Here is a 13,887-nt window from a genome sequence, read left to right as displayed (position 1 = left end):
GTTATTGAAAATGTGTGGATTAGGTAAAATCGCAGCTACTAAAATGAAGGAAATCAATGCTAAGTTCTAATGTGGGTCAAAATAGTTTTGACAAACCTGTACAGCATTTTGTTTTCTAAATCATTATAAACAATGATGATATAATATTAGGGTGTTTTTCTGCCAATTGTGTAGCTGCAGTACACTAGTAGTCTAATGTGTTGAATGTGCTGAGACACATTCAACACATTAGAAACCAATCAGAACCAAAGGTTTGCCTTTTGGTTCTGATTGGTTGTTTCTGGACAGTAGCAGAGCTAGATGCATTTTCACAGATTCATCCATCCATCCATCCATCCATCATCTAACACACTTATCCTTGCACACACACATTCACACCTTAGGACAATTTAGAGAGATCAATTAATCAAGCAATTAATGCCGAGTGTTAGCAAAACCTAGGTTTGGATAGTGACCTAGGTTAGTGCCACCTGGGGGTGGGTCGGCGTAAAGGCCGAGCCGGGCATAGATTGGCCTTCACGCCAACGCCAACATGAAGCCCCTTCATGCAGCCTGTGGAGGTTGGTCGCATGGACGTCTGTCTTTCCTCGGACCTCCATGTTTGTGTGGAGGTTTGTCTTTGCGTGGACTCCTCTGATTGCAACCTGGGTGTGGGTCGGTGCAAAGGCCAAGCCACGCTATGCATGGAGACCCCTGGTTGATTGGAGGTCTGTCTTTCGATAGACCTCCCTGATAGATTGGAGGTCTGTCTTTCCTCGTACCTCCCTGGTTGATTGGAGGTCTGTCTTTCCTCGTACCTCACTGATTGATTGGAGGTCTGTATTTCGTTAGACCTCCCTGATAGATTGGAGGTCTGTCTTTCCTCGTACCTCCCTGGTTGATTGGAGGTCTGTCTTTCGTTAGACCTCCCTGATAGATTGGAGGTCTGTCTTTCCTCGTACCTCCCTGGTTGATTGGAGGTCTGTCTTTCCTCGTACCTCACTGATTGATTGGAGGTCTGTATTTCGTTAGACCTCCCTGATAGATTGGAGGTCTGTCTTTCCTCGTACCTCCCTGGTTGATGGGAGGTCTGTATTTCGTTAGACCTCCCTGGTTGATGGGAGGTCTGTATTTCGTTAGACCTCCCTGATAGATTGGAGGTCTGTCTTTCCTTGTACCTCACTGATTGATTGGAGGTCTGTCTTTCGTTAGACCTCCCTGATAGATTGGAGGTCTGTCTTTCCTCGTACCTCCCTGGTTGATGGGAGGTCTGTCTTTCCTCGTACCTCCCTGGTTGATGGGAGATCTGTCTTTCATTAGACTTCCCTGATAGATTGGAGGTCTGTCTTTCCTCGTACCTCCCTGATTGATGGGAGGTCTGTCTTTCCTCGTACCTCACTGATTGATTGGAGGTCTGTTTTTCCTTGGACTCCTCTGTTCGTAGGGAGCCTTCTGTTTGCAGGGGGACCTCTGGTTGGGTGGAGACTCTAGGACGGTTGTTTTCCAGAGCAAGTTTTAACTTCACCTTCAGGTCTGCAACCTGACCCTGCAGAGATGTTACCATTTCCTCCTGGGCTTTGAATTTGGAAGCTTGCTCTGTGTGACTTTTGAGCTGCTCCTCGTATTTAAGTCTCACTCTGTATTCTTCAACCATGACTTCTATCAGGCCTTTGTTGCGGGAGGCATATTTTTCAGCCTCCCTCTTGAAGTATTCCAGCTGTTGAAGGATGCTCTTGTCCACTGTAACTTTGGAAGAGCAGGAAACATTTGACACATCTTTAATCTCTGGCACGTTTCTTTCATGTTCACGTTTGACTCGCAGGTGATGTTCTTTTACTACCATATTTTGCAGTTTTTGAATCTCCTCCTGATGTGATTTGACTTCAGCCTGGTATGCAATCCTTCGGTCTCTTTCCTCATGAAGATCAAAAATCTTACTCTGCAACTCTTTTTTAAGATTGTCTACCTGCTTTGTGAGATCGATGACGTGTTGGCTTGTTTCTTCCACAACTTCCACTGAGGGGGTGATCTTGAAGCCAGCAGAGGGAGTTGTTTCCTGCTTGACTTCCAATGATGTTGGACTCTCAAAGTTGCCAGAAGGACCTGATTCCCCCTGAATCTCTGCTGATTCATCTTCCGGCTTAACGGGGCTGTCGCTGTCATCTTCAAAAGAAATGACTTCGTCGAAGTCGACTTGGATGTTGAGGTCCATCATGTCGACCCATGATAGCTCAGCTGGAAAAGCTTCATGTTCACAAACAATCTGTTGTTGCTTCATGTCGATGTTCTGGTAAATTCTTGCTTCTCTGAAAGGCGTGTAATATCTGGAATCGATATCCCGCTTGTTTCAATTAATTTCGAACGTGCTCTGAAGAGTGATCTGTCGCGATAGAACTGTGGAACAGGTCTGAGAAAACGCTGTCTGCGAGCTACATTCAAGAGAGAGACTCCTTTGTGGTATCATAGAGTGACGTCATAACTGCTGATGTCATTGATACCATTAGAATTGAACATTCTATCAACCTTATTCCTGGGAGGCTTACTGGGGAAACGATTAAGGGTGTTACTTCCGTCGCCCACCAGAAGTAGAAGTATTTCATTGTAATTTGGAGGGTTTTTGGCTAATCTATATTCATGATAGAAGTTACATCTCTGTTTTCAGTTATTGTACAATATTTAGTAAACTTGTTTATGGACACTGTCTGCTATCAGAGAGCTATTCAGTACAGAGGGTTGTAATTATGAGCTTAATCACGGGGAGCAACAGTGACACTGCGTTAAGTTTTGTAAAAGAATTTCAAAATAAAAGTCTAAATATTCCTCTCAGGGTAGTGCTAACTGATATTAGCCTTTCTATCTTTTTTCTCTCAGGTTATTGCACTGCCCTGCTGCACAAGACAGTAAATTAACCTTAGCACAAACCTTTGCATTTCACTGCCCCCATTAGCATTAGCCTTTTCCCTAAAAGAAGCTTTTTGCTATTTTTCTTATTTATTAGCCATGCTTAGTAAACTGAATGGAGTGATGCTCCACATGCTACTGACAGCATTTTGGCTAATGTTAGCAGTTTGGCTCATTTTAACTTGTACACTAATTTCAACATACTGAAAGTCCATGTTACTCAACATGTTTGTCAATCTCCACATGCTATTGAGTGCATTGTAGCTTACTTTAGCATTGATGCTAATTTGTAGCATCAGAACGCCCATGAAGTGTGCCAACTGACAGGCACACTTTGGCAGGCCTCATTTAAATTTCTTCAGAAATTGTCTAGTTCTATCTGTTAGTCAGTAATGCAAAAAAAATTAAAAATTAATGAATCTATAAATGACCAACTACAGGAGCAAGAAAATGTTAATTTATGTTAATTCAACCCTTTGCATGAAGTTAAAAGTGAGCCAATTTATTTATTTTCCCATTGACTTGCGATTAGCTGAAAATCTTTTTGTGGAGAGATTAGTGTAAAGAACTGGTGATCAGACAGAAACGACCTCCAGTTACAGTTTCCGTTTATTTTCTTTGATGCTGAAGACTGTAAATGTTAGCTTCTGTGCTAATTCTAAGACTGCTTCCACTGTGAATGTTAATACATATTCAGGTATACGTATATATATGTATTTCAGGTATATATATATATATAAAATGCTTTTTAGAGGAGGTCTCAAGTATTTGTGGATTTTTTGTTTTTTTACATTCCTGATCTACTTCATGTTGTCCGTTTTGCTCCGTCAGACCTACGTCAGGGACATCTACCCGTTCCGGCGCTCCGTCTCCCCTCAGCTCAACCTGGTCCACATGCTGCCTGAGAAAGGACAGGAGCTGATCCAGAAACAGGTAGCGGCTCCAGGCCCAAACTCCTCCTGTGACACCCCCCACCCCTCCCCCAGTAGATCCTGAACCACCGTGTGCCGCCCGCTCAGGTGTTCACCCGGAAGCTGGAGGAGGTCGGCCGGGTGCTGTTCCTGATCTCGCTGACGCAGCGCATGCCGGCGGTGCACAAGCAGTCCCACGTGTCGCTGCTGCAGGAGGACCTGCTGCGCCTGCCCTCCTTCCCCCGCACCGCCATCGACGCAGAGTTCTCCCTCTTCAACGAGCCACAGGGTGAGTCAGACGTTTATTAGTGCGGCAGGTGTTGCTACGGCGACATCAACGTTGTGGTCCGTCCAGGTAAGGAGCTGTTCGGCCTGGACACCCTCCACAAGGTGCTGTGGATCAAGCTGCTGGAGGAGATGTTCCTGGGCATGCCCAGTGAGTACCCCTGGGGGGACGAGATGATGCTGTTCCTCAACGTGTTCAACGGGGCGCTGCTGCTGCACCCCGAGGACAGCTCGCTGCTGCGCCAGTACACCGCCACCGCCATCAACACTGCCGTCCACTTCAACCACCTGTTCTCTCTGAGCGGCTACCAGTGGATCCTGCCCACCATGCTGCAGGTACACCACCGCTGACCCGAGTGGCTACGCCTATGCAGAGTGACGGTTCTGCTCTGGTTCTGTTCCAGGTCTATGCGGACTATGAGAGCAACCCGTTGCTGCGGCAGGGCATTGAGTTCTGCTGCAGGCAGTTCTACATCCTCCACAGAAAGCCCTTCATCCTCCAGCTGTTTGCCAGCGTCGCACCTCTGCTGGAGTTCACCGTAAGAGCCGATAAAGTCCCTGAAACTCCCTCAGCCCGTGACGTGTGCCTGCCCTAACGCTCTGACCCGATCCCCCTTGCACCCTCCCAGACCAGCACCAGCACCGGCCTGTCTAAAGGCGTGTCGGCCCAGTGTCTGTTTGACCTGCTGGTGTCTCTGGAGGGGGAGACGCAGGATGCTCTGGACGCTCTGGAGCTGGTCCAGTCAGAGAAACCGCTGCGCTCTCTGGGTAAAACCTCACCACCACACACCCACCAGGTCTCCAGCTGCAGCCAGGGTTCACCATAAACCAGTCAGGGTTCCTGCACAGTCTGGAAACATCTGGAAGTAGATGCTGGAGGATTAGCAGAAAAACCACATGGAGAATGTTTTATATGCATCGTTTCCCTTGATGCTGTCTTCATCCTTCCATTATCACTGACTGTATTAATTTAAAATGGACACAAACACAACGTAAACTACTGTAGGTACATTGTGTCTAAGCATTCTTCTTTCCATTCCTCCTTCCATTCTTCTTTCATTGCATTTTCATTCTTTCCTTTCTTTCATTTTTTGTGTCCTTCCTCCATGACTTTCTTCATTCAGCCTTTCCTTCCTTGAAGTGAAACTTAGAGCTTGGATAACTCCGGAGCGTTTCCATGGAGACCGGAGTTGCCCTGTGCAGGTCTCACCAACAGACCGTTGCCCGTCATTCAGTGTCCAACCTTTTGCTCTCTGTCCCTCAAGACTTCTGCTACGGTAATGAAGATCTGGCCTTCTCCATCAGTGAGGCCATCAAGCTGTGTGTGACGGTGGTCGCCTACGCGCCCGAGTCCTTCAGGAGGTAAACTAAAGCCACATCTTCTTTGGTTCCCTACAGCAGACAGGCCCTGATGCAGGTCTCTGGTTAGCCTTCAGATGCTGATGGTGCTGGAAGCGCTGGTTCCCTGCTTCCTTCAGAAGCTCAAGAGCAACACGGCAACAATGGAGTCTGCGTCCGCGGCCAGGGACGAGATCGCTGCCATTGCTGCCATGGCAACGTCCCTGCAGGCCCTGCTGTACAGCTCCGAGGCCCTCACCAGGTTTGGCTTCCAGCAGTAGCAGCTTTGATGGTTTGAGTCTTTGCATTCAGTGCCTGGAAATGTTTCCATCTGCAGACCAATGACCGCCCCGCAGATATCCCGCTGTGACCAGGGACACAAGGGGGGCACCACCGCCAACCACGCCATGTCCGGAGGCGTCAACACCAGGTGACGGTGGATCTGGTATTCCTAAATCCATTCCCAAGAAGAATTGGATTGAATGAAGGTGTGTGTGTGTGTGGTGTGTGTTCCCAGGGACAACCTGCACCTGCTGGAGGAGGGCCAAGGCATGCCGAGGGAGGAGCTGGACGAGCGCCTTGCTAGGGAGGAGTTTCGCCGCCCGCGAGAGTCCCTGCTAAACATTTGCACCGAGTTTTACAAACACTGCGGACCCCGCCTCAAGATCCTGCAGAACATCGCCGGAGAGCCGCGCGTCACTGCCCTGGAGCTGCTGGACATCAAGTCCCACATGAGGTAGAGCGCCTCCCAGCGCCTGGTCACAGCACTCGACAGGCAACGGATGTTTTCCAGGTGTTTGTACGTGTTTTTTTTCTTTTTCTCATCAGGTTAGCGGAGATCGCCCACGCCCTGCTCAAGCTGGCGCCCTACGACACACTGACCATGGAGAGCCGAGGCCTCCGGCGCTACATCATGGAGATGCTGCCCATCACCGACTGGTCGTCTGAAGCTGTGCGCCCCGCCCTCATCCTCATCCTCAAGAGGCTGGACCGCATGTTCAACAAGATCCACAAGATGCCCACGCTCAGGTGCGCTCGCCCACAGGCACTGTGCACCAGGTCTGTTGAACCCCGGACTCCCTTCTCTGTGGTGGCTGTGTTGTGCTGTGACGCTGGTGCTGTGGCGTGTGCAGTAGCTAGGCGGCTTCTCGGCGCTGTCGTCCATCCAGCTGTCTTTGTGGCTTCTGGTGTGTTTCTGTGCTGGCTGAGTGTGAGGCGTTCAGTTGTGTGACGACTTGTGGACTAACACACACAGTGGACCAGTGGCAGTGTTCCCTCTTTGCGGAGGGGTGTGTCCACTCTGAAGATAACACATTACACTATATACCATTTTGGTTTAGCACTTTAGTATTAGCTTCCACTTAATACCATGTTGATTTAGTGCTTTAGCATTAGCTTCCACTAAATAGCACATTGGTTTAGCACTTTAGCATTAGCAAAACAAATGTTTATGATTAGTGCTTTGTTAGCACTTTATTTAAAGTTAGTGTTATCGCCACTAACTTTTTGGCTAATGGTACCCACCACATACATTCAATAGAGACTGTCTCCATAGCAACGTGTCTGAATTCGACTCTCAGTGCTAGCGGGATGATGGCTAACATCTTGCTAAATCTGCAGCGAACCCTAAATCTGAGCTACAACTCAACGCACCAATGAAAGCAGAGACGGCAACCATTTGTTGGCCAGTGAAGCAGTTGGTTACCATGGTCACCTTAGATTAATTAAAAAAATAAAAGATGTCATTTTTAAAGAAGGAAAGACAGTAAAATAAAAAAAAAACATGAGCAAGCAGATGGGAAAGAAAGAAAAGAAAATCCCCTACACAGTTTTATTTTTAGATTCCACTGAATGTTTTTTGTTTTTGTGGTTTTGATGACCTTCGTCACCTTGAGGATGAATTACAAGAGAGGGAACACTGATCTGAGATGTCTGTTTACTACTGGAGCTGCCGCTGTTTTTAAGCTTTGCTACATTTGATGTCTACACGTAGTTTTTTAAACTAAAATAACAAAACAAAAAAAGCCAATGTTTAATGGCGTGGTAAGTGAACTTATGCTTTGTTTTATGCTTGGATATTAGTCCTTTTAGATAGTTTCATTGGAGATTTAGAAATAAGACCCTTTAGAGGAGTTTCCTGTGGGGCTTTCATGTGCTCTTCTTTTGTCATGGGGTGGAACTACGTGGTTTTCCAGGAGACAAGTGGAATGGGAGGCGGCCAGTAATCTGATTGAGGGGATCTGTCTGACCCTCCAGCGCCAGCCAATCATCTCCTTCCTCCCACACCTTCGGTCGCTGATTAACGTCTGCGTCAACCTGGTATGAAAGCACAAACAGTCACAAACCCAATTATTCAGGAGTATTTCAACCATTTATTACTTTTTTGTTAAATGCCATTGCAGAAAGTACTACTATCTAAAGCTCTCCACACCAGGCTAATGCCAGAATGCTTGGCAAGCTGGTTGTTGTGAATTGGTTGCTTTCAAAGTAGTTTGGGGTTTCCAGTGATTGTAGTAAAAGCCTTTATGACACAGAGAAGCACCAAAAAGTGGAAGCTGAACATTATTTTATCACCTGTTTGAAAGAAAAGTAGACGTTTAGTGCTGACCTTTGTCACCAGGTGATGGGTGTGGTCGGCCCCTCCAGCGTGGCGGACGGCCTGCCGCTCCTCCACCTCAGCCCGTACCTCTCTCCTCCGCTTCCCTTCAGCACGGCCGTTGTCCGCCTGGTGGCTCTGCAGATTCAGGTGCGGCTCATTACAAATTCAGCTGACTCATCTAAACCGCCCCGCCCCCCCATGTCTTTAAGCAGATTTTTTCTCCCCATCAGGCCTTGAAGGACGACTTCCCTCTCAGTCATGTGATCTCACCGTTCACCAATCAGGAGAGGCGAGAGGGGATGCTGCTCAACCTGCTCATTCCTTTCGTTCTGACGGTGGGCTCTGGAAGCAAAGGTAGCAACACTAAATCACTAAACTCACTCTTTATTTTACAGCTTCCTAACGTTCTGTTGTGTTGCTGTGTTGCAGACAGCCCCCACCTTGAGCAGCCGGAGATATTCCTGCTCCTCCAGACGGTCATCAACATCCTGCTGCCCCCTCGGATCATCTCCACCTCCCGCACCAAGAACTTCATGCTGGACGCATCTCCGGCTCACTGCTCCACGCCCGGAGACACTGGGAAGGACCTGCGCAGGGAGGGCCTGGCAGAGTCCACCAGCCAGGCCGCATACCTCGGTACGACTGGGAGCTGGAAAGCACTTCGCCTTCAATCAAAGCCTATAATCGGAGTAATCACACTCCGACTCTGTTAACGCTGACAGCTCTAGTTTTATTACGATTTGTGCAATAACCTGGCTCCACCCTCCACAGCTCTCAAGGTGGTGTTGGTTTGCTTCGAGCGCTCGTTGGGAAACCAATGGTACCGCCTGAGTCTGCAGGTTAAAGAGATGGCTCTGAGGAAGGTGGGAGGCTTGGCTTTCTGGGACTTCATCGACTTCATTGTGCGAAGTCGTATCCCTATTTTCGTCCTCCTGAGACCCTTCATACAATGCAAGGTAACAAAGCTACATCCATCAGTGGTTTTAGGTCCACCTAGTGTTTTTAACCGTAGCGGACCTGATGCTGATTCTTCACGTGTCGTGCAGTTGCTGACCCAGCCGGCCGACTCCCAGGAGGAGATCACGGCACGGCACCACATCGCCGACCAGCTGGAGCGCCGCTTCATCCCCAGGCCTCTCTGCAAGAGCTCGCTGTTTGCAGAGTTCAACAACGAACTCAAGATCCTCAAAGAGGCAGTCCACAGCGGCTCTGGTCAGATAACCGAACCGCAGCACGTTCCTCTACTGATGGTCTGGTCTCTTAACTCTGAACTTGGTCTCCGTTCCAACAGCATACCAAGGGAAGACGTCAATCAGCACAGTTGGCACCTCCACGTCGGCCTACCGGCTCAGTCTGGCCACAATGTCGCGCTCCAACACAGGAACCGGCACTGTGTGGGAGCAGGACAGCCAGCCGTCACGGCAACCATCGCAGGACACACTGAGCCGCACCGACGAGGACGACGAAGAGAGTCAGAAATAATACTTTCAACTGGGATGGGCCTTTATCGTTAGAGTGAAACGTTTATCCAAACTGTTCCCCGAAAAAAAGTCACTTATTACAATATGATAGTCAACGTCGGCCACCGTTTCTTTCCAAACTTGTTTTTCGTTAGGTGTCATCTCACTATTCTACCCTCCCTTTGCTGTAGATGACTCCATGAGTATTCCCAGCGTTGTGAGCGAACACGAGGCCTTCCTCCCCAGAGTGATGTCACAGCGGCGTTTCTCCAGCCACGCCACCGGCTCAGCGGCCGCGCAGCCCGAGAATCCCCGCACCACCATGCTGCCCAGCCAAAGGTAGCGTCCCAGACACACACCCAACAAAAAACACGCCGTAGACTGAAGAGTTCGCTTTGAAACTTAACCACATTTTCTTACATCCTGCTTAAATTCAAATAAGATATATTTTCCTTAAATGAAGCCTGAATTAATATTAAAAAAAAGAAACATTAATTGTTTCAACTTAAAAACGCATAATGAAAATAATAGCAGGAAAGTTAAATTTGGTGACAAAGTTTGTCACCAGTTCTTTAAGTCTTATGTCAACAGGAGTCCCAAACCACATTCTTGTGGAATGCCACAATGTTAGCGTTAGCACGGTAGCTTCTAACATTAGCATCGTAATGTTAGAGGCTTTAATCACTTTGTTCACTCCAGCCATGGATCAACATGATGCTTTACTTATAATTTTTACCCTTTTAACCAATATAAATAAAGTCTTAGTAGTTTACATCTTTAACAGTACTGAAGCTATATACTTACATTTAACATTAGTAAGTGTATAAAATGCTTTATTATTTATTTTAAGACTTACTTGTCTCCAATGTAGTCAACTGTTAGTTTAGTAGAATAATGATAAACTTTTAAAAATTTAATAGCCTAGTGATGTATTTACAAAAATTTAAGAATTAGCATGGTAATGGTCTAGCTAGTAATGCAGAGGCAAGAGTACAACGTTTCTACGAATTGATTTGTGGTCCATTTCAATGTCCAGTGGTGTTACAATTAAAGATTTATTCAATATTTTAGAGGGACAAAAAGAAGAAATATTGAAGTTTTCATAAATTCTGACATTAAACATTACATTGCATTAAAAAAAGTGCAGTTTTCAAACAGAGGGAATTGTTTTAAATCCTTCTGCCCCAGTTTGCCTGTCAGTGGCAGCGGGAGCTGTGAAAGCTAATATTTTAAAATCCAGATTACAGGTAGAAAAGTGTCAAATGGATGTTTTAGGTCAGTTAGTTTATTTCTGTTAGTGCAGATTCAGGTCTTCTTTATGTAGCATGCAGGACTTTAACCCAATCATACCCCACACCCACAGTCATATTTTTCTGTGTATATATCTGTTGATTTCTAATATTGCTTTAACTCAGCTGATTTTAAAAGTCTGCTCCAGCTTTGGTTTTGGTTTTTGTTTGGCCCCGGCTTTCCGTCCTAGACATAAAGGGTCTGAGGGGGGAGGGGTAATGGATCTCAACGACACTCCCTGAACTCCCACTCTCCCCCCTCCCTCCGCCCCCTTTTTACAGTGAACCCAATGTGCTAGATGAGTGCCAGGGCCTTCTGCAGGAGGGTAACCTCTCTAGGTACAGTGGCCCAGTCGTTGTGTGTGTCCCATCGGTGCATTCTCTGCATCTGTCTGCCACTGGGAGGGGGCATGGCCTCGGGACGGCCTCCTCTGCCGGCCGTCGATCACTCATCCACATCCAATCAAATCGCCCTTCTCCACTCTCCTGTCTCCTACTCTTTCTGTGTGGGTCCAGCCTTGTTTCCCCTTCACCTCCCCTTTGAGCTCCACACTGACCCTCATCTTCTCAGCTCATCTTGTTGCTATCCTAACCAGGCCCCGTTCACCCCCCGTACTCCCCACACTTCCCAAACTACAGAGCGCCCCCCACTGGAGCCTGCTCCTCCTGTTAGCTGTGGGTCTCTCCAGTCGATGTGCCATCTCAACAAGTCAGCCTTCCTCCATCGGTGCCATGGTGTCTCATACTGTTTCCGTGTCTAACCGGCTTCTTGCTGATCAAATTGGGCGTCCTGTCGTGGATACCAATCTGTAGGGGCAACAGGGGAACTGGGGCGGCAACAACTCGCCAACACTTTGCTCTTGCTCCACTTTTCTTCTACTTTTACTTAAAACCCATCCAAAAAAAAAAACCCTCACCTGTTGGTAAATTGGTGTAAGAAGCGTTGCTGCTCCAGCCCCCACTACCCCCTGTTGTGTTTTGGTGTCTGAAGCGTTAGCAGCACTTGTTTCTTTTCCTGCTCTGTGGTTTGGTGTTCTGTAGCATACCGTGTGTGTTGTGATGAGTAGTTTAGCATCTTGTGTCAACCAGAGGTGGGTTTCGGGGAGCGAACACTTGGGTGTTTTGGGGCCCCGCCGCACTGATATATTTGTGTGTGTTTCCTGCATTTGTGCGTGTGTGTCTGGTCCGGTTGACTGAACCAGGGTTGCCAGCGTGCAAAGTGAGCCTGGCCAGCAGAACCTCCTGATCCAGCCGCCGTTAGGAAGAAAGCGCGGACTCAGGCAGGTACGGACATCCCTTGGGAAAGCTAAGCTACCGGACTAGCTACTGGGGGAAAATTTACCAATGGGAAACATGGCCAACTGTCACTTTAGAGGTTTTATGTTTAACCGTTTATCAAAATGAAGACGTCCATAACATTAATGTGAAGTGTTGGCATGCTCTCTTAGGTCAGGCCATATTTTATTGAGGTATTGCTTTCCTTTCAGTGTTCAGATGTGATTACCATTTAATCTATAACAATGTTTTTTCCAGTATAAGATGTTATTTCAGAGCTAATGCTAATGGTTAGCACCTACACACTTTGTTGTCTTTGGCAATTCCTCATAACTAGCTTTTTTTTAATCTATCCTTTTACCACTTTGTTTATTTTGAGTCATTACAAGCAACAGTTATTTTTTATTTGACCGAGTATGCAGAGAAATATTAGCATTAGCATTAGCCTGCTCTGCTAGCTAACATTGCATTTCATTATGGCCAGTTCTCACTGATCTGTCACCAACTTTGTTACACTCCATTTGCTGCAATGGAGTGTTAGCAACCTAATCACTTATTAGATTGCTAATGAATGACAGCTGTGTGTTCACAGCAAGCACAGGCGACAGATTCAGCCTGGTTTTGTGTTGAAAGGTTTGGCCTGTGGATGGAGAGGAGCTCCACCTGATTGGAAGTGATTTCTGTCTTCCTGCAGCTGCGGCGCCCCCTGCTGTCCATTCCGAAGACTGAACCGCGAGGCCGTTCTGGAGCCAGACTCTCCACCACTCGGAGGAGCATCCAGCCCAAGAACAAACCTCTGGGTAACGGGAGGTTTTCTGTTTCCTGTTTCTAGATAAAGTCAGACCAGATGATTCTGATGGTCCTGTTGCTGTGCTGAGTCAGCGGCCCAAACCCAAAGCGTAGTGTGTGTAGCAGAGCCGTCCTCCCGTCCAGACCTCTCTTTGTTCCACAGCTGTGTGTTGTACCGCCTGCCACCACACTGACTCTGTCACTTTGTTCTGTCTCATGCCTTATGTTTCGAAATAAAGAAACTTTATTGGACTGTGAAGGTGAGACCCAGCCGTTAACCCCTTCCTCTCCACCCTGCAACGGCCTGCCCCCTTTATATCTGCAACCTTATCCAGTAGGGCGCTCTGCATGTCTGTCTTGCTCCCCACCCAGTATCCCCCTCACCTACTCCCTCCCCCCTGCACCTCGCCCCCCCCAAATCCCCTCCCTGAGCCTCCACTACAGTGTTAGCCAGGCACTAGCTGCTGAGTTTTAGGCTTCTAACCACCATTGTGTGTTCCCTCAGCGCACGGAGACCAGAAGAGGTCTGTGACCTTCACTGAGACTCAAGGTCAGCAGGGGGCCCAACAGGGGGCTCCGGGCGCCACGGAGCCCTCAGGTGAGGGCAGGAAGGCCAGCCCGGCTCCCTCCAAGTCCCCCACCCTGGAGGTGCCGTCTGCCACCGTCACAGCCGACCTGCACGGGCCGGTCAGCATCCAGGTAGAAATGAGCACTGGTTAGATTCACAGCTTCCTGTTTACATTGGATCAGTGTAAACAGTCTCCTAGTAACCAGGAAATCCTTTAGCGATCTGGTTTTGTTCACTACTGTAGAGTCAACAAGTTTCCTGTTAAGGTCGCTCTGAGTGACCTCTAATTAGCAACAATTCAATAAAATCAAGATTTAATAATGTTATTGTTCTTATTTTAAAGGTGCCATAAAATAAATGAGTTATTTGTCTCTTTAAATATTAAATTAGTACACTTTCCTACTTAATAATCTGGACACCTCTTTATGTTAAAAAAATCTGTTCTGGTACAGTTTAATGCTTAATCTGTTATATTTGCATATTTGTACCTCTG

At 47.5% G+C, this 13,887-nt stretch overlaps 1 protein-coding gene across 4 annotated transcripts in view; it reads left to right on the top strand.

The window, feature by feature from the left end:
* The window catches only part of unc80 (unc-80 homolog, NALCN channel complex subunit), a 51,514-nt gene that overhangs the window by 34,739 nt on the left and 2,888 nt on the right, over positions 1-13,887 (top strand). For 3 of the 4 annotated variants that reach the window (XM_023329260.1, XM_023329259.1, XM_023329258.1), the window contains 23 exons: positions 3,712-3,813; positions 3,900-4,080; positions 4,147-4,412; positions 4,481-4,615; positions 4,706-4,844; positions 5,342-5,438; positions 5,506-5,676; positions 5,752-5,844; positions 5,932-6,150; positions 6,243-6,473; positions 7,610-7,733; positions 8,035-8,160; positions 8,244-8,367; positions 8,443-8,649; positions 8,785-8,969; positions 9,060-9,225; positions 9,305-9,484; positions 9,665-9,812; positions 11,045-11,101; positions 11,965-12,046; positions 12,732-12,837; positions 13,066-13,086; positions 13,332-13,525. In XM_023329260.1, coding sequence (XP_023185028.1) covers positions 3,712-3,813; positions 3,900-4,080; positions 4,147-4,412; positions 4,481-4,615; positions 4,706-4,844; positions 5,342-5,438; positions 5,506-5,676; positions 5,752-5,844; positions 5,932-6,150; positions 6,243-6,473; positions 7,610-7,733; positions 8,035-8,160; positions 8,244-8,367; positions 8,443-8,649; positions 8,785-8,969; positions 9,060-9,225; positions 9,305-9,484; positions 9,665-9,812; positions 11,045-11,101; positions 11,965-12,046; positions 12,732-12,837; positions 13,066-13,086; positions 13,332-13,525 — 3,354 coding nt within the window. Of the gene's footprint in view, positions 1-3,711; positions 3,814-3,899; positions 4,081-4,146; positions 4,413-4,480; positions 4,616-4,705; positions 4,845-5,341; positions 5,439-5,505; positions 5,677-5,751; positions 5,845-5,931; positions 6,151-6,242; positions 6,474-7,609; positions 7,734-8,034; positions 8,161-8,243; positions 8,368-8,442; positions 8,650-8,784; positions 8,970-9,059; positions 9,226-9,304; positions 9,485-9,664; positions 9,813-11,044; positions 11,102-11,964; positions 12,047-12,731; positions 12,838-13,065; positions 13,161-13,331; positions 13,526-13,887 lie in introns of those variants that run through there. The other variant, XM_023329261.1, reaches the window with a different exon arrangement.

The sequence above is a fragment of the Xiphophorus maculatus genome, chromosome 24, assembly GCF_002775205.1.
Source record: "Xiphophorus maculatus strain JP 163 A chromosome 24, X_maculatus-5.0-male, whole genome shotgun sequence".
NCBI classification, from domain to species: domain Eukaryota; kingdom Metazoa; phylum Chordata; class Actinopteri; order Cyprinodontiformes; family Poeciliidae; genus Xiphophorus; species Xiphophorus maculatus.
This window is presented reverse-complemented; position numbering and strand designations above follow the sequence as displayed.